This window comes from Idiotropiscis lumnitzeri, chromosome 11 (genome assembly GCF_059441095.1).
Source record: "Idiotropiscis lumnitzeri isolate Australia: NSW breed Sydney's pygmy pipehorse chromosome 11, RoL_Ilum_1.0, whole genome shotgun sequence".
In the NCBI taxonomy this organism is placed as follows: Eukaryota; Metazoa; Chordata; class Actinopteri; order Syngnathiformes; family Syngnathidae; genus Idiotropiscis; species Idiotropiscis lumnitzeri.
In genome coordinates, this window is record NC_142401.1 from 16,055,714 (window position 1) to 16,079,209 (window position 23,496).

Consider the following 23,496-nt stretch of genomic DNA (forward strand, 5'->3'; position numbering starts at 1 on the left):
AAATGAAGGTGATCAAAAGGTCTGTTATGCTTTAACAAGTTTCATTGTTTACTCCAGTCAGCACAAAAAACTGGCACACAATCCAAAACAACATACATAAAATAAAGAGCTACAATTTGAAAAGGTCTGCTAAAGCATAGCTTGTAAAAGCTGAACAAGTCTGTTACGTTTTGTTTACACCATTTTTTAACTGATTAAATTAACAAACTACAACTCTAACTATTTAGTCAAGATTTAGTCGCTGAATATTGGACATGTTAAAACTAAGGCTCCTGTGCGCTTGGCGTAAAAACAGGTGGATCTTCATTATGGTTCCAGGGCAAGTCTCACCTCGCTTGTTTGGAACGCATTGCGCGTCTCTTGGTGTTCTGAGCTGCTGTGCCCCTGGCAAATCTGGCAATTTGGTGACAAAGTAGACTGTGCTCCCCGTAAAAAGGGGACCGTCATTTTCCTACCAGCAATTGTAATTTAGCATGTATATGAATTTGATGTGGACGCCCCTGGTGCATATTGTTCACAAAAAATAGACTTGATTTCAGACTCAAAAAAGCAGGTCTAAGATAGTTCAGCTGGCATAACGCTATTTTAGTGGATTTGATTGAGGGTTGGCGGACAGATTCGGATTGTTGTGGATGTCATCATGTTTCAACCACAAATATGACATCAGTGCGCAACAATTCACCTGAATTATTGTAGAAATCAATTTGTTGAACGAATTATCTCCATTATCATCTTAAATTATTTTAATAGCAGCCCCATGACTATGCAGCACAACTAGTGGATGTTGGGAATGGCGGGGGTTTGCACGAAGATGAACGATTGGGGATGCAAGCTGCCCACGTAACATGCACAGCCGACTGTATCATCCGCAAATGCAAATGCACTTTGCGCGTGGACCCAGCGAGTCAGTTTCTGCTTCCGCAATGTGAGCTTCCACCACCCTTATTTTAATGAGAATGAGGCGCTTCAATTAGCCGGAGATTTGTTTCTTTGGCACAAATGCGCACAACGCCTCTTATGCTTAAATCCACCTGAGCAAAGTCCACGAATATACCAAAATAAAGAAAACGCCACCCATGCATACCTTTAGATTGTGTTTTGTGCTAGACTTGTGCTGGGCACAAAAAGAGGGCCCTTAATGTTAGAACAGTAAAATAAATGAAAAAAATCCATCCATCCATCCATTATCCGCCGCTTATCCGGGGTCGGGTCGCGGGGGCAGCAGGGAAGCCCAGACTTCCCGCTCCCCAGCCACATCTTCCAGCTCTGCCGGAGGGATGCCCAGGCGTTCCCAGGCCAGCCGGGAGACGTAGTCTCTCCAGCGTGTCCTGGGTCGTCCTCTGGGCCACCTGCCCGTGGGACATGCCCGGAACACCTCACCAGGGAGGCGTCCAGGAGGCATCCTAAACAGATGCCCGAGCCACCTCAACTGGCTCCTCTCTACGTGGAGGAGCAGCGGCTCGACACTGAGTCCCTCCCGGATGGCCGAGCTTCTCACCCTATCTCTAAGGGAGAGCCCAGACACCCTGCGGAGGAAACTCATTTCGGCCGCTTGTATCCGAGACCTTGTTCTTTCGGTCGCGACCCACAGCTCGTGACCATAGGTGAGGGTAGGAACGAAGATCGACCGGTAAATCGAGAGCTTCACCTTTTGGCTCAGCTCCCTCTTCACCACGACAGACCGATACAGCGTCCGCATCACAGCGGAGGTTGCACCGATCCGCCTGTCGATCTCTCGCTCCATCCTCCTCTCACTCGTAAACTAGACCCCAAGATACTTAAACTCCTCCACTTGGGGCAGGATCTCCTCCCCGACCTGGAGAGGGCACTCCACCCTTTTCCGACTAAGAACCATGGTCTCAGATTTGGAGGTGCTGATCTTCATCCCAACGGCTTTACACTCGGCTGCGAACCGCTCCAATGAGAGTTGGAGATCACGGCTTAAAGGAAGCCAACAGTACCACATCATCCGCAAAAAGCAGAGATGAAATACTGAGGTCACCAAACCGGATCCCCTCATCGCCTTGACTGCGCCTAGAAATTCTGTCCATAAAAGTTATGAACAGAATCGGTGACAAAGGGCAGCCTTGGCGGAGTCCAACCCTCACTGGAAACAAATCCAACTTACTGCCGGCAATGCGGACCAAACTCTGACATCGGTGGTACAGGGACGCAACTGCCCGTATCAAGGGGCTCAGTACCCCGTACTCCCGAAGCACGCTCCACAGAACTCCCCGTGGGACACGTCGAATGCCTTCTCCAAGTCCACAAAACACATGTAGACTGGTTGGGCGAACTCCCATGCACCCTCAAGGACCTTGTAGAGAGTGTAGAGCTGGTCCACTGTTCCACGGCCAGGACGAAAACCGCACTGCTCCTCTTGGATCTGAGATTCGAGCGCCCGACGGACCCTTCTCTCCAGTACCCCTGAGTAGACCTTACCAGGGAGGCTGAGGAGTGTGATTCCTCTATAATTGGAACACACCCTCCGGTCCCCCTTCTTAAAAAGGGGGAAAATAAAAACTACTAACTAACTAACTAAGCAGCCAAATAACCAGTCCAAATAACAAGCCATCAAACCAAATTAAAACAATTTATTTGTGAACAAGGGCTAATTAACCAACTAAGTAACCAACCAAATCAACCTCACAAACCAACCAACCAACAGCTGTTAGCAGAGCATGTTCAAAAATGTTATCCCCTCATGTTAACATATTTAATTTGAAGCATCTTGTTTCCAAATTGAAAGCATTTTATGGGACAAATGAGACATGGTCACACGAGACCCACTGATTTGATTTATTTCAGTGTGAGCAGCCGCTATTCCACAGCTAGCAATAATGAATATCTTTAGTGGTCAGTCTTGTTTTGATATTTTGATGTGCTGTACAATATTGCAATATATTTTATGACCTCAGCCATTGTGGCAAATCACTCTTCAAAAAGTGAGCAGATGTGGATATGCGTCCCTCCCACAGTGCACCTGTACAAGTGCGGTGCCCAGCGAGACAGCTGCGGCATGTGCCTGCGGGCAGAGAAGAAGTTCCAGTGCGGCTGGTGCAGCAGTGAGGGCAGGTGCACCATGAAGCGCCACTGCCCGCCCATCTCGCCGTACGCCAGCCGCTGGCTCGACCTCTCCGCCGCCAATGTCAAGTGTACCAACCCACGCATCACTGAGGTCTGTTTGTCTTTTTGGACTTTTGGATCCCCGTGTTCATATTTAGTATTAATAGAACCCACTTGTCAGGCAGTACAAAGACATTCTTGAAATCGTTTATCATCATCCTTCTGACAAGTTAATTGAATGAAATATTTTGGATATGAACTCTGTTTGGTTGCAGTGAACTCACCACACTTAAAAAAAAAAGACCAAGCTGTTTGATGCCACTCACCGCTTTACTGTCAAACTAAAACAAACACTAAAACAAATAATGACATGGACATAAAACAATCACATTGTTTTGCTTTGTGTGAGTGCTTTTCAATTATTTTCTGCTAGATCCCCTCAGGAAGAAGAAAACATTTCTCCCACCTAACGCTGCACTGAGACTGAATAGTATAATTTGTTTACAAAACATATCTACCATACGATTTATTTATTTTTTTAATCAATATGAGGAAGTCAGGATTAATGGCTTTCATGAGCAACTTTTGCAGTACACAGTTATTCAAAGCAAAGTGATCGCAAGGAGTCCTGAGTGTAGTTATAACCATCTGTCATTACGATAGTTGTATAAAGATCTCCTGGCACTTGATAGCAAGCTGTAATATTTTCATCAAAAAGAGATGAAGAGGTGAATTCACTTGGATGGAATGTTGACTGATAAACGCTAATTTAATTCCTGCTCTGCTCTCCATTGTAAATCATTCGCCTGCCGCCGCTAATATCCTGCCAGCATTGCTGTGTGAACAAATGCACGCGGGGGATCAGTCACGTGATGTCCGAAGCTCTAGACTCCCTGCACACACACTATGAAGAAAAATGAAAATTCCTTGTAAAAAACATTCTCCACTGTCCCACAACTCTTTTCCCCCCAGTAAACCTCATGTGCCCCTTGCCAGAGGGGACAAATCCTGGACTAGGCGCTACTGTGTTGCTTGTAAAATTCTTAGTCTGGAGCCAAGAAACATTTTTGTTGGGTGTCTGAGGGATGCTGGAATGGGTTACATTTCCATTCATTTGAATGAGGAAAGATGATTTGAGATGCAAGTGTTTTGACTTGCGAGCTTGGTCATGGAACGAATTAAACTCGTGTCTCATGGCACTAGAGTATAGTATCTGGCAGGAATTTCATCATTAAGTCTTGAAAAATTAAAATTGCGGGACACTGTCGCTGTTTGGAACGATACATACTGTAGAAACGGTTCAGTATGAAAATCCCCATTCATACCGCCTTTCTGTCTGATGATTTAATCAGATCTGTGGCGACATCAGCGTCTAGGACAGAGACGATTGATTTCAACGCAAAAGGACCCTGAGCAGGGCAAGGGTCTCAAACTCCTGTCCTTGAGGGCTGCTTCCCTGCATATTTTAGAAGTTTCCCACCTGCAACACACCTGATTCCGATGATCAGATCATAAGCAACTTTTGCAGGGGCCTGATAAGAATCCCAATCATTTGAATCAGGTGTGTTGCAGGAGGATATCTGTAAAACATGCAAGAACTGGAGTTTGAGACCTTCAATCCACCATTCCCTATCTCGGGACCTTATGCACAGAACAGCAAATCGAAAAAGCCGTGATGAATGCGGCTTAGCTGGCCGGTGTGAAAGGGGCTAAAGGCAGAAGCGCATAAATGTCAGAACAATATCAATTTTGGCGGAATCTCAGAAGCTTTTGTGCGCTCGTATGCGAGTCAATGAATTTTGCATGCTAACACAGTAGCGGAAGACGCCGCACCAGGTAAACATCATGCTTGATAAAGATCAGTGTGTCATGAGCATGCATTTGCATACTCATGAATAAATATTAAGAGCTGCTCTCATGACTGTTGAAGCTCGTTGGTGCCTTGTGACGAACCATGACATCTGAAAGAAATTTTAATGACACTCCCGTTAAGCAAAGGCCAACCAAAGCGTCGACTTGCATTGGGGGCCAAGTGGTACAGTGACGTGCAGATCTCCCAAAACACACTCTGTCCATTAAGAAAAATGTCAGTCGTCTTAATGGCTAATGTCTCAAGACCTCCCCAATTTACACTTTGCAAACTCACCTACATACTATATAACACTTTTTTTTAAAAATGCAGGTGTAATAGTTGGGCGGGGATGTTTGTCTAACCAATCGAGTGTTCTGTGAGTTCACCTGGGTGACATTTCAATGTTTTTGGGTTATTTACGAAGCGCTTGACGGATCTTGTGCCACAAACCTCAGTTTTATTCACGCGAAGGTGGCAAGCGGGTCATGCGACGAAGACAGCACGGAGCTGGCACTTCAAAGAGCTGCGGGCCTTTGATGTACCGCTTGTATTAATAGCATTTGTTAAGGAGGCGCGCCAAAATGAATCGAGTACAGTGTTCTGCTGGAAAGCACTGCTTTGGCATTGCTGACGATCTACTCTCCAGGCTCCCAAAATGGTGCAGCTTGACTATTGGAAATCTGGCAACGTGCAAAATGTGTGCATTGGTGGAGTTTTCTTCCTTGTGGTAGTTTCCTTGACTTTGCACAGGTAGAGATATGTGTAATGAGGAGTTGGCCCTGTGACTGGCTGGCGACCATTTCAGGGTGTAGCCCGCCCTTCGACGGAGGTCAGCTAATTTAGGCTCCTGCACGTAACTGGAGACGCACTCATTTTGTAGCCAGAGTCATGGACGAGGCAACTCTGGGGGTCGGAAGGGCCAGAGAAGCGCAACATGGCCATCCACATAATAGACTAGACTTGCACCAGCATGAAAATAAGATTTTTATGCCGAGAGTTGTGAGATTACACAACCAAGTCAATCTTTGACGTAATTTTTGCAAATGTATCTAGTGGCAAGGTGGTCGAAATTTTCCTTAGTACCCCCATCACAGACTTTCTCTGCTCAAAACCTTGCATCTAGGGTGAGCGAAAACCTGCCATTTTCAAGCAACAGTCACAATTCACAAAAGCTCTATAATTTCAAAGCCAAAATCGTTTTCACAATTCGTGTTAGCTAACAGCGTTAACTTCTGTTTGCCATACTTGCGTGTTTGGTAAAACTGTTAGCAATGGCAACAGGGTGGACTTTGTGGTTAGATATCTGCTTCATAGTTCTGAGGCTTGAATTTCAACTGTGTGGCGTTAGCATGTTCTTCCCTTGCTTGCGTGTCTTTTGTACGGGTATTACGGCTTCCTCACCCTTGGCATCCTAAAGGGCTTCTGACAGGGTGGATATATGTGTAATTCACTCTGGATAATATTCTGTCAACAATATATGTGTTTACGTCCTGCCAATACCTACAGAACTGCTTTTACTTCTGCATGAGAAAGTGTAATGGACGCTTAGACTGCAAATCACCAGCCGATTATTATTATTTTTTGAAAAGGCCAAATAATGTCCGATTAATATGTCGTAAAAATAATTACAATCCATCTTCAATCTACAGAGTCATAATAGTCCATGGCTCACCACAACCCACTAGCGATGCCGCCAATCTTGTAGACTCCCGTCCACTTTGAAACACTTTCCAGTGTATCTGCAAAGATTTCGGAACCTGAGTTATGAAGGCCCGAAAATTATCATTTTTAAAATCCGTCCCAATGGACGGATCTCAAAATACTGCCATCACATTTCCACACTGTATGCAACTTTCTTGAAACGATAATGCAGTTGACCCACTTCAGGTGTGCCTGTGCGCAAACATGGCCAAAAATACCACAACGATTGTGTATCAGCATGTCAGGTATTCTTTACCTTGACACTGATCAAGGCATTATATCCAAACCACAAATTCTACCCAATCATCTGTCCACACAAATGTCTCCTTTCTTTCTCGCTTTGAAATCACCACCAATGTTGGATGTTTACATTGCATGGGCTTCTTTTGATTTTCTGAACAATTGGAGCAGTTTTTGTGCATTTTCTGTTATGACCCCAAGATACTACTTTGTGTCAAGTAAGAATGTTGAAATGATACAAGAATGTTGAGTGTTCTAAGAGTTCGATATGTTGGTGAGAAAATGGCGGCGAAGAGCCGAAATCCCCCAGGGAATGTGTGCATTCGCGGGTTTGTGCGTGCATGTTCAACCGCCAAATCTTCTTCATTTGGTTTGCCACACTATTGTTAAGAATGGGAAACCGTGATCTGGCTTGTTGAGAGCGAGCCTGCTTTGTAAATAGTGTGACACTCACTGAGTAAGCCGTGTAAACTCAACGCAACATGGAATTGTGCTGCTTGCTGACATTAACCATCAACAACAAATAGAACTGTTTCGTGAGAACAATTTTAAAACTGGGTTACACTATAATAATTACAATATTTTACTCTCAAAGTGAGGGCTTTAAAAACTGGCCTCAAGCCTGCACTGAAAAACGTGGATCCATTTTTTTAAATATACTGTACATTAATTAAAAAAATAAATAAATAAAATAAAAAAAATAAAAAATATATATATATTTGATTCTATTGTGTGCAATCACTTGACAAAATAATACTAAGTAAATTCAACACACGTTTTTTTTTGTGTTGGTTGAGTGTTCTAAGAGTTCGATATGTTGGTGAGAAAATGGCGGCGGTCTTGTTACTGAATGACAATTGGTATGTTCATGGTTACAGAGGCAACAGACCTGGGAAATTTGAACTTATCGAGTTTTGGGGTCATATTTTATGTCAGACTCATTTTTTTCTATTTTTAAACATTGGCAATTAGTATTGTCTTAGTATTAGTAATTATATTGGCATCAAGTAAGACACCTGGAAAGGAGTTTAAATTCAGGTAACATTGTTTCTGTCTTCCTTCCATAGGTGAGCCCTGTTGCTGGACCTCTAGAGGGCGGCACTCTGGTTACCATCCAGGGCCTGAATCTAGGGCTGTCCTTCTCTGAGCTAGAAGGAAACGTACAGGTGGCGGGAGTGCAATGCGTCCCACAGGAGGAGGACTACATCACCGCCGAACAGTAAGGGAGTGGAGGAAACCAATTTTTCTTTTGAAAGACAATTTTTTTCATTCAGATTTTTGAAGAAAAATGTTTTTACAATGTTATTTGGAAATAATTTCTTTGCATATCTAGAAAAGTTCTACATAAAACCAATTTATATTTAGTAGTAGCGGTAGACTTATACGAAACTTTTTACACCGCCATCCCAGCTGCACCCATTTTTTTCTTTTCTTTGAAACATAATTCATAGTAATGCAGGCCTCTGAAAAAATGTCCGATAGGCCGTAAATGCCCCAGGGCAGTAGTTTGGACACCATTGTTTTAAAGCGTGGTAATCAATCCGTGCATTTATATTTTGCACATGGGTTGTTGGAACATTTGTCAGAGGCGGGGCTTATTCTGGCTATGTTGCAGTCAGAGCCAACGGGAAGAGACGGCATTTGTGCTGGCTGCTGTTTGGAGGCTGCCGGCTCAGCTGTAATTGAAATGCGCCGCATGTCGCTGACTGGAGGGACAATCTGTTAGCCATGTGTTTCTCTTGCTTCCATGTAATGTGATTGGGTTCACACTGCAAGGCTTTCTAATTTATATCCTTGTATAAAAAAAAAAACAGAACATGCTGAAGGAGAATGATAAAACTCTTCAACGATTCACCGCGCGCTCTAAAAGAAGACAGCACTGATATAAGAGACATTATTTTCAATGCGGGGTCACTTATTTAATGGCGTATTCATGGCACGTTTTATCTTATTGACCTGGCAGACAATACGGATTTATTGTGGCAACTCGTACGTTGTCATGACAACTGTAGGTGATAGTGGGCGGCGATGGTGCTAAAAGGATGGGGGATGGGGGTTGTAGTTCATCATCTGAGTTGTGGAGCTGTTTTCCATTAAGTAGAAAGATGGTCTTTTACATTGACCCGCAACTTTTATGAAAGCGGCTCAAACAGAACAGCCGAAATCCCCCAGGGGAATGTGTGCATTTGCGGGTTTGTGCGTGCATGTTCAGCCGCCAAATCTTCTTCATTTGGTTTGCCACACTATTGTTAAGAATGGGAAACCGTGATCTGGCTTGTTGAGAGCGAGCCTGCTTTGTAAATAGTGTGACACTCACTGAGTAAGCCGTGTAAACTAAACGCAACATGGAACTGTGCTGCTTGCTGACATTAACCATCAACAACAAATAGAACTGTTCCGTGAGAAAGATTTTAAAACTGGGTTACACTACAATAATTACAATATTTTACTCTCAAAGTGAGGGCTTTAAAAACTGGCCTCAAGCCTGCACTGAAAAACATAGATCCATTTTTTTAAATATACTGTACATTAATTAAATAAATAAATAAATAAATATATATATATATCTGTAAATTGCCCCTAGGTATGAGTGTGAGTGCGGATGGTTGTTCATCTCTGTGTGCCCTGCAATTGGCTGGCAACCAATTCAGGGTGTCCCCCGCCTACTGCCCAAAGATAGCTGGGATAGGCTCCAGCACCCTCCCCGACCCTAGTGAGGAGAAGCGGTACAGATGATGGATGGATATATATATATATATATATATATATATATATATATATATATATATATGATTCTATTGTGTGCAATCACTTGACAAAATAATACTAAAGTAAATTCAACAGTTATGTTTCAAATGAGGGTTTCTAACATAATCTATGGTTATGGCATCAAATCAGGGGTTCAAGCCTGGGTTACGGTTTGAAGACAGGGTTAGTATTTCAAATAGGTTTAAACCAGGATTAGGGTTTCAAGTGAAGGTTTCAAACCAGAGATCAGTTTCAAATTAGGGCTTGAAGCCTGGGTCAGAGTTTTAGGTTCTGTTTCAAATTTGGGTTTCAAGACAGGATTAGTGCAGGCACAGGGTGTCAAATTAGGAGTTTAAGTGAGGGTTTTAAATTTATGTTTCAAATGAGTGTTTCATGCACGAGATAGGATTTCAAACTAGGAAGAAGGTTTCAAACCTGAGTTTTGAACAGAGGCGTTAAAAGCGGATTAAGGTGTCAAACCTGGATTAGTGTTCAGTCTGATTCGGATACCTTTAACACATTTTATCAATTGCAATTTGCGTGTCTATATTCATATCCCTTAATATTGATATCTATGTGGCAGGATCGTGTGCGAGATGGTCGCCGCTCCCAAAGGAAGCACGCCGGGCCCGGTCAAGCTTTGCGTGGGCGAATGCAGACCAGAACTACGTGCACAGTCCCATCAGCTCTATTCTTTTGTGGTAATTCAATGTTCCATTTAATCCATTCAATCTGTAATTATCAAATGGAGAAACAGACAATGGGATACTTGATTAACGAGCCTTTGTTCACAAAGATCTTGCATATTAGCCTGTGTGCTAATAATAATTATTTAATGGCGTTCTGAAGACATGGCGTTTTCTTTTTTTTTTTCTTCATTGTGAGGATAAGCAGCTCAGATATTGGATGGAAGGATGTTTTTGATATCTGCCTATTTAACAACAGACTGCTCTGTTATTGCCGTGATAACCAACCGGTGTGCAGCGGCACACTGGAACGACAAGTGAGAAATTACCCAATTTCACTCAATCGGTCCAGTTTATTGTTATTTTTTACAACAAATAATTTCAATCATCTGTCTATGCCAGCGATGTAGTGACAAGCAGAACAATTAGAAGCGCTCTGACAGAGCCATGCCAATCCCACTGACTTAAACGGAATTATTCCACTTCTTAAATGAATCGTCTTTGAATCGTATCACACCCCATCTATCGCGATTTGTATCGAATAGTCTTTCACTGGAGAAATACACACTAATAATAGTAAGTAAGTTTCGTATGGCTACACCTCTATTCATAGAGGTGTGGGTCCGGGAGCGAAACAGAGTTTCGGTTCGGACGCCGGGTTTTTTTGGATCATTCTTGGTTTCCCCGTATGGGTACTCTGCCACCGCACGACGACAACGTGATGATCCGGCGCGGCGGACTCATAATAGTTATACTTTATGAAACCAATCCTTTTGATTACGTTATTATACAACACATTTTTCTTGATTAATAAAGTTTTGTGGGTGCTGGAATTGGCTCAATGGCATTTCAATTCATTTCATGGCGAAATTTGCTGCATAAGTAAATCGAGTTACCAGGTTAGTCACAGAACAAATAAAACTCATAGACCCACTTTGAGATGGGGCTCCAAAAGCAGATATTTAACAAATTCTCTTCATTTGTGGTTCTCAACAGACCCCCTCCTTGCTGGCGCTTACCCCGGGCAGAGGGCCGGAATCTGGGGGTACCAAGGTCACCATTGTCGGAGAGAACCTGGGCGCTGGCAGTTCTGTCACCGTGTACTTTGGCAATCAAACATGCGAGCTGTACAGGTGCGCTATGTAGATAAAAGACATCTTCCTGTTTCCATTTTGTTTCTAACAAACCCTGAGTCAGAAACAATAGGACAAAAGCATGCATCAAGACCCCAATGGGTTGGGTATTGTCGTGCATGTCTATTTGAAAGCTAAAAACGCCTGACAATGAGTCAAGAGGGTGAGGTAGCTCCAGTGCACTCTAATTACACCGTTCCATCCCTAATGTGTCAGTAATAAGAAGTAGATGGGACAGGCTATAATTAACTCTTCTCCTCACACAAGTGCCAGGCTCAAATCTGTGTGAAGCCAAGGATTTGCCACCTATTAAAGGTGGGTGAAGAAAAAATCCTTCTTTTTGTTTCCCCCCCGCCAATAGGAGGACCACATCGGAGATGGTTTGCTTTTCTGCTCCGTCCGTGACTGGAGCGGGGCCAGTGCAAGTCAGTCTGAGGGTGGACCGAGCGAAGGTTCCTGGTAGTCTGTCCTTTGAGTACATACAAGACCCAACGGTGCAGCGCATCGAGCCTCTGTGGAGCATTGCAAGGTAACGCAACCACACCAGAACACAACGTTGCTGTCCGACTAAAAACAAAACAAAAATCAATGTTTGCTATGTTTGACGAAGACTTCCGATGGCCAATGGAAATATTTGTTTCAAATAGAGACAACATCTTCAGTGATGGTTTACAAATGTGCTTTTTACTGGACATGCACAAGAAACAAAATGCTGACATGTCCAATAAAATCCTTGTACTGTCACTTGCCATGAAAAGGTATTAAAATTTCAAGTCAAAGAAGAAATATAAGCCGATAAAAGTGACTGATGCATTTACATAGACCATGCCTTTCCGCAAATAGCAAAAAAACTAAAGTAATTGACACCCAACAAATTCTATTTTATTATGCTCTATATTTTAGTTTAAACTGTAAATATACCGTGAACAAGGATCCCCCCCAAAGAAATTACTATAATTCCAAATTCAAAATTTCCCATAAAAATAAATGGCTGACAGATGATTTGCTTTAAAGTCATGCACCAGAAGTGTACCTTCTTCCTGTTAGCTACAGACGTTATTCCAAATTGCACGCTACGTGCCATGATACAAAGAAGAACCAGCGACAGAGCTGAATACTTTTTTGAATATTGGTGCAATTTGTTGATAAAATGTTTCAACAGTCCAAATGTCATCAACCTTGGATTATAAACATGTTTTGCGCAGTTGACTAAATCAAGGTCAAGTTGGACCTTTTGAGATACCATTTGCCGTGAGTGTTAAAATGAAAAGGTCAACAACCTCGGATTATGAATGGAATGCTTTCATCGGATGACTGACAGTCATGGAAAAAAAAAAGGGAAAATTGCATCTATTGAGATGCCAATTGCAGTCACTTTGTTTTAAAGAACCGAGAATCAACAACCTTGGATTATTATTGTAATGTTTTGGATAGATGACTCAAGGCAATTTTGTAGCGTTACCGGTAATAAAGTGACATCAAGCTTGCGTTATGGACGTAATGTTTTTGTTCGTTTTTTATTTTTTTTTGCAGATGGCAATCTTAGGTTATGAACATGCTTTTTCTCAGACAATTGGACCTCTTGAGATGCTGATGGTCATCGCTTTTGACTCACCCAAACGTCGACAAGCTTTGCGTATGAACGTAATGTTTTGCGCAGATGACTGAGAAAGATACGAAAGTTGAAATTAGACCTAATGAGATGTCAAAATCACAGTTTGTCTTGTAGAAAACTCCCATCCACTTGCATGCTTCTACCCCTTTCTGACTTTTAAAGAAGTTGGGGGATCAGCTCAGCTCAGACGATCTAAAATTCAGGGGCACCTTGCACAAAAGGGATTTGCGAGCGGCGCTCGCAGGCAAACTGCTAATTTTAGTCGTGTAATGTTTCATGAATGGTTGTAGCTTAGCAAGCTCCGCAGGGCTCTCGCAACTCGTGTTTACGTGCTGAATATGCTGTTTAATTAGAGGAGCATGAAGAAATGAGCAAGAGACAAATTGAAAACGGGCCGCAAGTTGATGAGAGGCGCAAAAACAAATGCAACTTGGTTTACGGAGATGAGTGGCGACAAGTCATTTCCTCACTGGGCCAATCTCAAAGCATGTACTGAAGCGTACCAGCTGACCTTTGCTGTCAGAAACCTGAGCGGATATGTGCTTGTCACTGAATGATGGTACAAAGTTTTCAAATGTTGAAATTACGCTGTTAACACAATCCCTCAAAGTTTGACTTCATGGCGCAAGTTAAACTGTCACTACTAGGGTCAAAATATGTTTAGTGTGGATTTTGTTTTTTTTTCATTTTCCTAGGTGACTCCACTGAAAATATACGTTCCACTCGTTTATCTGAAGCAAACCTGACAGGAGACGTATAGCACATGATGCTCTTTTGCTTTTGCGAAGGATGCAAACAGACAGGACGAAGAAACATCTGTGCATGTTAACGCATCGAGGGAAAATCATACATAGACAGGACATTTTTAATTCATCTCACATATGCCCATTGCATAACGAACATCACCAGCACTGTGCAATCTGTCTGTAAAAGTGTGAACTGGTAAGAGAAGAAAAGAAAATTGTCCATTGACACTTGGCTGGTTAGTCTTCCTAGTGTATGAAAAGTGGTGAAAAGATGGGCAGTTACTGACCAAAAGTCTGCAGTAATGTAGTGATCTGTTTTGCATTTTTCTGTACTATATATATATATATATATATATATATATATATATATATATGGGTACTGAAGACGGTACCTTTTGTGGTATGGAGTTACTACTAACGAGCACCGATTCACGTGAAATGAAACAATGCCATGTTTTGCTTCCAAAGTGCATCTTTCGAAGTTGTGACTGTGCGAGTAGTAGAGTGGGCAACATCACCCACCCACGCAAGACTTCACACAAGCTAAAAAATACATTTTCTGGTTTGAAGCGCGCAAGGTCCAGTGGTAACTGAAACAGAGTGTTTTGTTCTGAGACGTGCTAAAGTCAGCTAACATGACACAATATTTGCAAAATATGCAAATTATTTTTTGAGTAAATCAAACTGAGTTTACTGAGTTGAAATATTTAACTGAGTTAATTTTTTTTGGATTAATCACCTGAGTTAATGCTTTAATTTATTTTTTTTAATTTTGACAGCTCTCTTGGAAACTCAGCATCCTTCTGCCATTATATTCACTATCTCTTCTCTGGACATGTCAAAACCATCTCAGTCTGGCCGCTCTGACTTTATCTAGAAAGTCCCTAACATGTGATGTCCCTCTGAAGTACTCATTCCTGATCCTATCCATCTTGGTCACTCCCAAAGAGAACCTCAGCATCCTCATCTCTGCCACATCCAGCTCTGCCTCCTGTCTTTTCTTCAGTGGCACTGTCTACAGACCAGACAACATCGCTGGTCTCACCACAGTTCTAAAAAATGTTCCTTTCATTTTAGCTGAAACTCTTCTATCTCACATCACCCTTGATACTTTTCTCCACCCGTTCCAGCCTGCCTGCACACGCTTCTTCACTTCTTTTCCACACTCTCCATTACTCTGGACTGTTGACCCTAAATACTTAAACTTCTCCACCTTCTTGGTCTCTTCTCCCTGTAAGCTCACTTTATATATATATATGTATATATATATATATATATATATATATATATATATATATATATATAGTCCAGTTAACTAATGACAAAAAAATTCCATGATTAATTGCAATTTATTACATTTTTCAACTCCTATTTTTGTGAAGCTTGTTGCAGATATTTACTTGAGTAATATCTTGGAATTAATTCGAAATCACCCAATATGAAGTGAATTTAATTAAAAAGACTGTTCTAATAGCTTTCTTTGATTCTTTAATACGATTAAATGGAGACATCTTTACAGGCATTTTTCTTAGAAACATTTCTCAAAACTGCCCACAAGCACCACACTCCAGCAGCACTCCAACTCCCGCTGAGCAAAAAAGACGCTTTCACCTTGAGACCACTTTTGTCCTGCCGAGAGGAAATGTAAATTTGGATGTCACTTAATTTCAATGAAAAGAAGACAGAAGTTATGGGGTTCTGTCCCAGTGGCGCTTCTACTCTCAATATTACACTATATGGAAAGCGCTTTGTCACAGCTTCAGCAGTTGTGAAATGCGCTACATAAATAAGATTGTATTGAAATAATTTTGACAAGCCCTAATATATATTTACTTATTTACAACCCGTGGATTTTTGGACTGCTATTTTATTGTTCATGTAATTGTCAAAGTGCAATTTGATTGTTGAAACCTGTCATTAGATAAAGGACCAAACTTCTTGGCCTCAGTGTCTACAATGAGACACTGCCTTATCGCCAAGGAGCTCTGCGGAAATGCAATCAGCACTTCTCATCTCGGATGCACAGTGCCGCCATGAGCCCATTGAGCTATGCAAGCTTAGCTTCAGCCTTTGAAGTGCGAGCAGACCGGGTTTTTGGCACACCAGCCGATTGGACATATTCAATTCACATCTCCGGTTTGAGTTTTCACACACCGTGCTGTAAGATCACGCCCGCGCACAGGTTATGCAAAGGATCTGAGTTAGTTGTTCACTGTAAACTCATCACACCCAAACAGATATGAAAACAAGCAGCTCCTGCATTCATGCTACTGAATACAAAAATAGAAGCCAGCTGGTTTACCCCGTTTGATCCGACACTCCCGCCCAATAACAAAGAGTGCGGCGCTTTGCCAGCTTCTCCAAATGTATACTTCCGCCGCCTCTGAGGAAAACATTGGGTTAGAAGGCTTGCAAGACATCCATCTGTGTTAGTCACTCTAATTAGCCAAAGAGTTTGGAGCAGCATGACTCCGACTGATAATCAGTGCTTTTTTCCCTCCACACAGCGGTCACACCACGCTGACGGTGACCGGGACCAACCTGGACGTGGTGCAGGAGCCGCGCGTCCGAGTCAAATACGGCGGCCACGAGTCTGTCAATGTGAGTGAGACGTCGTCTAATGAACCTCTAATGAAGCTGTTTATGTTTGATCAATGATGATGGTCGAAGGAGATTTCAAGCAACGGGAGATTCACTACTCAGCCTTACTTTCAACGCATGACTCATATATTATTTGACTTATTCACGCTGGTATTTTCAAGTATTTTGACTTATTTTGTCTTTTAAGCAAAGAAAAGTGAAACAACAAATTGTGACTGTACAGATATTCACATTTTTTTATTACAATGCTCACGCTGGAATAACAATGCCCGGTGCCTGTTTAACTCTTATATTACATTTTTCAAATGACCCATATCCCATCTATATTTATCAAACTCCTGGGCTTACTCAAGTCGCTTTTCCTATTTAAAGGTATGCATACTAATCTACCTTTTTTAAGACCACATTTAATGGTCTAGAGCAGCAGTGTCAAACTTTGTCGTGGGCCACAGTGTAGTTACGTTTTCCCTCAGAGGGCTGTGAAATTTCTTATTGCATTGTTACATATATATAACACATTGTCATTAATTAATTTTAAAATCAGAATTCATGTATCGCAGTTCAAGTTACTGTAAAAGGTAACTGAGCGAGTGCAGTGTGAAAAGAGTTTTAACATATAAGGGTGAGTTCAAAATGATCCACACATTTGCATGATAGAAAACGCTTGCTTTTGTTTTTGGCGCAATTTGTCATCCACGCGCCGACTGCTGTGTCACATACATGTCACTCATCATGAGTTCAGTGAACTTCCAACCACGCACATTCAGCAAATCACAGACACAGGTGTGTTTTGAAAAAAAACAGAAATAGCTCAGTTGATGGCAAGACCCATTAAACTTTTGCTAAACAAGGATAAGAAGAGATTCACTGCAGTCATGCAAAACGTCAGTTGAGCTACTCGCAACCTCATTACGTTGCAGGTAAAAAGTGGACAAACAGCGAAGGACAAAATAATCTAGAACTTTAAATCAACCACTGCTGGATACAAAGGGCTGTGAATCCAGTAAAAATCAATCATACAATAAGAAAAGACATTAAAAACAATATACACACATATACATATACACACACACATATATATATATATATATATATATATATATATATATCGAGAGAGAGAGAGAGAGAATAACAGTGCCATAGAATAAAAGTGTTTGAAAACAAGTTTTAAAAATGGTCAGAGGGGCAGGGGGGGCTTGTCTAACATTTAAAGTAAGGTCATTCATTCCAAATGGAGAGACAGGCAACGCAAAATGATTGATCCCCTTTTAGCTCCCACTTAGACCTCAGTACCTCCAGCGGTCGTGTCTGGTCTGCTGGCCTGAGGCACAGAGCAGATGCACAGGGGTAGTGGAGTTCAGAGAGGTAAGGTGGGACGGGACTGTGTAAAGATTTGAAAACAAATAATAGTATCTTAAAATGAACTCTAAAGTGTACAGCGAGCTTGTGAAGGGATTCCTGAATTGGGGTTCTCTGCCCTCTCATATGCGCTCCAACTGAAGATGCCTGAGGGAGGACTGGCTGACTCCAAAATAAAATGTATTACAGTATTAGAGCCGAGGTTTAATGAAGGCATGGATTATGTTTCATATTGTGGGTGAGATAGGATGTTGATTATATTTTATTGCTATACTTGTGTTTTCTTTTTATTGTAATCCAAGAAATTCAGTGGCATCCAGGTCTTGAATTCCTCCAGACAGGACAAAAATGGCCTTAATGAGAAAACGTCTTTTTTGCTCAGCAGGACATAGACCTGACTGTCATCTGCAGAGCCGTGGAGGGAAATGTTTTCTTAAAGTGGAAATGGCCAACACGTTTAAAATGCTGATAATTGAGCATACCGATACTCAAGAGAACCTCCTTAAGGAGGAACACAGTCTTAAAGGGAGCCATATGGCTTAATCTAAGGAACCACATCCTCAAACATGAATGAAATAGCTTCAAAGGAATTTAACACCGCCGAACAATAACATCGGACAGAGGGGTTAAATTTAGTGTTTGGAACAAGAGTTCTTGCTGCAGCAATATTGAATCTGTGCAAATAGGCTGAGGAGGTTTAAGCACAGAATAAATAGTTTTATATCGAACATGCGGATTATGAAGGTTTGTCTGAATAATGTTTGACAAATGATCCCTTTTGTCCTCTTTAACTTTGCCCTGGTAGAAAACTGAGCAAGTTCTCTCACTAAACCAGTGCTCATGTATGACTTTTGACCGCACAGGTTTTCATGGAGCCACCAAATCCAGTATTGGACAACAAGTGTCACGTTCTTTCATGTTTGAAGAGGAAACACAAAACTCATCTAAGGCATTAGCGGTAGATTTAGGCCTTGTCTAAACGTAGCTGTGTTTTTTTTTAAGACTGAATATTCCAACCCCATATCCAGTCCTTGGTGTGTTAAAAAAAAAAAACTGAGCCACACCAAAACATATAAGTGTGTTTTGAAACACACTGTACAAAATTAAATGAGTCTATAAAGCTTAAAATGTCTAGTATGTTTTTTCAACACAGCATATGAATATTAAAATCCCCCATAAAGAGGATGTGTTGATGTTTCAGCATGATTACAGAAAGAAGATTTGAGAAGTAATTCACAAAATCATTGTATTTGAGATTGGTAAATGACAATGCACAGCAAGGGAACAGCTTGGCTCACTTACAAAGAAAGTGGTTGACAATTGGTGGCAAAAAAAACAAAACTTTTACATTCAATTGATCTGCAGTCACACTGGCAATGATTAAATTCAGGTTTTTATTATGGATCAACGCCATATTTGGATTTGAGAGTAAAGTACTCAGTTGACTCATATTGTGTGTAGCCGGCCCCAGACATAAACTCATAAGCAACAGACCAACGTAAAAGATAGCATAACAAGCTAAAACATGAAGGAAGTCACAAAACTATTTTTTGGAATGCAAACAGTCTGAAGAACAAACAAACCTGAGGCTTTTGGACGCTAAATAGTGTGGTTTGTTAAAATGGGATGTACATTCGGGTTGAAAGGTCAAAATTCCAAGGATTTGGCGAGACAAAAATTGAGTCCAAGATCAACCAGGAAAAAAGTCCACCATTATTTTGCTCTATTACTTTAATTTCTTGAAAAATCTTTTCACAGAGGGAAGTAAAAATAAACTATTTAAATAATGTGGTGGCACAAGTTTGCACAACCTCTTCTAACTGTGATGTGTCTGTGTTCAGAATTAACCAATCACAATAAAGTCATGAGTCAGTACATACCTGTCACAGTTGAAAGCATCTCTGAGTAGCCCCAAATACACAATATGTGTTTTGTCTATGTCCGCAATGTTCCATATAAAGAAAACTTGTATTTACTTCAACAGTAAGATTGGCTCTATAGACCTAAAAGGACACACAAGTATATCGTCAAACCATTAAATGCACATAATCAGTGTTCATCACGTGAATGGTTCTGAGGTAGTCCACAAGTGTAGTAGAGTTGCCATCCTGACCCCTGACACAAGATGAGGCAAATGTAAGCGAAGCTGCTAAACTGCACAATGTGTGTGGACGATGCTCTGCTCCGAGCCAATTAAATGGTGTGTTAATGATGCGTGCCCGGGATTTGAGCTGCTAAATTAAAACTGCATGTTTGACAGAACTGCCTGGCAGCACTGCGATCTGAGAAAGGCTTATAGTCGACCTTTGACACGTATCAACAGCTGAGAAAGAGGGTCACAGACGAATTTAATGAGGGTGACTATTCTATCGTAAATATCAGCATGGACGGCAAAGAAACACTTTGAAATAAAAAGACGGCAGCTTGAAACCATTCGGTGCAAAAGCTGAGATAACAATTTGGGGAAAAAATGCTTTGACGCTTATAATTCAGCCTGCACAGTTGAAATTTAAAGGTCAAATAGATTTTAAGTAGTTTAATGAGGAAAATAATGAGCAAGTGATAAAAACATCCACGACAGATATCTTTCAGAAAGCAGTTATCTGCAATGAACGAAGAGATCAAAACAGATGCTTGGAAGTCACCTTGAATTCATACACGTTAATATGATGGAATACAATACAAATGCCCGATTTTTGAATCTACTGCTCAACGCACTTAAATCAAAAGGTCATACAACACATTACTTTGGCTACCCTTGTCCCTGACACATAGGACATTACTCCATGAATTGGCTGCTTGAAGGTTGGCTGAAACATGCTTGAATGTGTGTGCAGAGCAAAGCGACTCTAAATAATGAATAAGTGTTGTGCATAATCAAAATGCTCCTTTTTCTATCAATAATGACACGAGTGAATACCGGCGTGTTTATGGTAAATAATCTTCTGATCTTTCACTTGTATAGTGCTTTTCCACCTATTATGGCATTCAAAGCGCTTCACATTGATTTCAGTATCTTGCCAAGGACACATCGACGTGGTCACAAGGGGACTGGACTCACAACCTCTGGATTGGGAGATAACCGCTGTACCATTGAGCCATGCCACACCCAAGTTGACTATCCACAAATAGGCAGAGCATTTATGGGGCCAGGGAGTTGACAGGTTTTTAAAAAGGGTTTGATCAATAAAGGCCAGAGGTTGATTTTATTATCCGGCCCACGAATCGTACTTCGTGCATGTGATGTGTTCGCGAGGCGGCTTAAAGTTTATCTAAAAAACTGCCTCCGAACGCGTCAAAAGCACCACTACCAATTGTTTGTGTATGAAGAGACGTGAGACAGCAGTGTCTACTCAAGCATTCCTGTATTTCTTTATTCTGACTTCACGTAACCAGCGCATCCTGTTTGCAACTGGGGCATACCATTTCAGAGAGGAGGGGGTAGTAAATTAGCCAGCCTAAGGATTGTTATCGGGATTGTGGTATTGCCGGCCCTCATGTAATGGAATTTCCCAGTAGCAGGTGGGAGTCGCGGGTTACGTGTTGTCAGAATAAGGAAATAAAGGCACGCTTGAACGCATGCTGCAGTCTCACGTCTCTTCTTCGACAAACAATGATCTCAAAGTAAACCTCTGCTGTCAGCATCTCTCCCGCAGCGGCGTCAAGCACGGAGGTTTTTTTTTTTCTGAGGCGAGCCAGATTGCGGCCGTAGGGCGGGGGATTGACCGGCAAAAAAGGGTCAAGTGCCCAGCTCTGCAAATTGGCAACCATAAACAGATCTAGAGGAGTCAACTCTGTGCCACATCAGAGTGTTGTGGCACATTGGGGTAACGTGAGAAAGTAGAAAATGATTACATTTAAAAAATAATAATCATAATATTCACTAAATCTTTCCAAAAATTATTATTTATTAACCATATCTTTGTGAAGCCAGCAACATATACAAAGTAGTAACAGGCAGAACAATTAAAATGCCCTTTTATGAGATGGCAGAAGGTGCATTCATCCGTTATAACCAAAGGTTGCCATTCATACAACAGATTATTAAGTCATGACTTCCAGGGAGTATATCAGCTTTGTGCTTAATTAAACAGGCCTTTAGTTCAGATTGAGTAAATTTGTGAGTAAACTGTGAAGACCATCATGATTTCACTCTTCCTATTTTTGTGACATTTTTGCGTTGGTGGTCTGCCATGAGCTTTTTAATATGTAAAATGGCACAATGAATTGGTGGTAAATTGATTGACTGTAAAAGTGTTGGAATTATTGTGTTCTATGGTAACTTGGACTTGGATCTGTCCCGTGCGCAGGTGTGCAAAGTGCTGAACACGACCACCATCAGCTGCTTCGCTCCGTCGCTGCAGTTCGAGTACGACGACGGCCAAGCTGAGAGCGTCAAGCACGTGGACGAGTTTGGCTTTGTTTTCAACAACGTTCAAGCGCTGCTCACCTACAGCAACAGCAGCTTTGTCTACTTCCCCAACCCCTACCTGGAGCCTCTCAGCCTGTCTGGCATCCTGGAGCAGAAACCGGGAGCTCCCATCATCCTGAAAGTGCGTTTGTGTCTGCTCATTTGATGACATAAATTATGCTTGGTTTAGTAGTTCGGAGTTAAGGTGTGGTTTAAGAATTTGGGTAAGATTTAGAATTACTGTTAGTTTTTAAGTTCATTAAGACTCTACACTAAGGGTTACTGCTTTATAAAATAAGTCTATTTTAAAATATGTGTTTTATATCTTAAAAAGTTTCCCTGGAAAATAAAATTAAAAACACAAATCTAAAAAATGAAAATAATGTACCTATTATTTTTAGGTGCAAATTGGTTATGATTAAAAGGGTGAAGGTTGGAGTGCCGATTCAGTTTGGGGTTTAAATTAACATTTGTGGTTAGGTGTTAGGATTTGGGGTTTACACTGGCATTACGATTAGGGTCGGTAGGTTTTAGGGTTGAAGTTAAATCCAGGGTAACGTTTAAAGCCTTACAACTTTTCAGATGGAAAGTTTGTACTTTTTATGTTTTCACTGCAGCAGAAACAATTTCATCAACGAACCAATTTTGATATAGTTGACTTTCTACATTGTGTTGTTCCAGCCGGCGATCACCAGGTTGCTTGGTAACAGCAGTCGGAAATTTTTCAATTTTTTACCTTTATGCCTTTAAACTTAACAGACACAAACTAGACTACCTCTCTATGTCCATGATGTATCCTTAATTGAAAATAAAAGTCAAATTATAGTTTGACCACACCATTTGTTCACTGGTCACCACCCAAAAAAATGTCTTCAACACAAATATTGATCAGTAGAGTGCTTTTCCCATCACTGATGACAGTAAAGGCCCAAAGATGGATGATAGTGCTGGACTATCAAAGTGTCCTTTCAGGGATCAATAAACCTAATCCCATTAAGTCGTCTTCTTTTCATGTCACAACATAATTGGCAGCTTCCTCTGTATCGCACATCTCTCACAAAAGCGTCTTGGACCAACAACGACTGGTCATTTTTCATTGCAGTCCTTTTTGGCTTGTGGTATATTCATTGTTTCTTAGCATCGTGAATTCATATTCATCAGATACAAAACAATTTTGAAGGGTGGATTTGAGGTTAATGTGAGACTTTCTAGGGATCAGGGAACACCTTGTATGATTCGACAATATATTCTTCAAGAGGGCTGATGAGGGAATTTGCATTGTGAACATTTAATCGAAATCGGAAAAGACTGTAAACAACATTGAATTCAGGGGGTCTT

General features: G+C 41.4%; 1 protein-coding gene across 1 annotated transcript in view; it reads left to right on the forward strand.

The window, feature by feature from the left end:
* LOC148327688 (plexin-A2-like) overlaps positions 1–23,496 on the forward strand; it is a 117,233-nt gene that overhangs the window by 71,221 nt on the left and 22,516 nt on the right. The window contains exons 12-18 of the mRNA XM_088308482.1: positions 2,979–3,178; positions 7,927–8,078; positions 10,191–10,308; positions 11,290–11,426; positions 11,788–11,955; positions 16,295–16,388; positions 22,058–22,300. Of these exons, the coding sequence (XP_088164608.1) occupies positions 2,979–3,178; positions 7,927–8,078; positions 10,191–10,308; positions 11,290–11,426; positions 11,788–11,955; positions 16,295–16,388; positions 22,058–22,300 (1,112 nt within the window). The remainder of the gene's footprint in view (positions 1–2,978; positions 3,179–7,926; positions 8,079–10,190; positions 10,309–11,289; positions 11,427–11,787; positions 11,956–16,294; positions 16,389–22,057; positions 22,301–23,496) is intronic.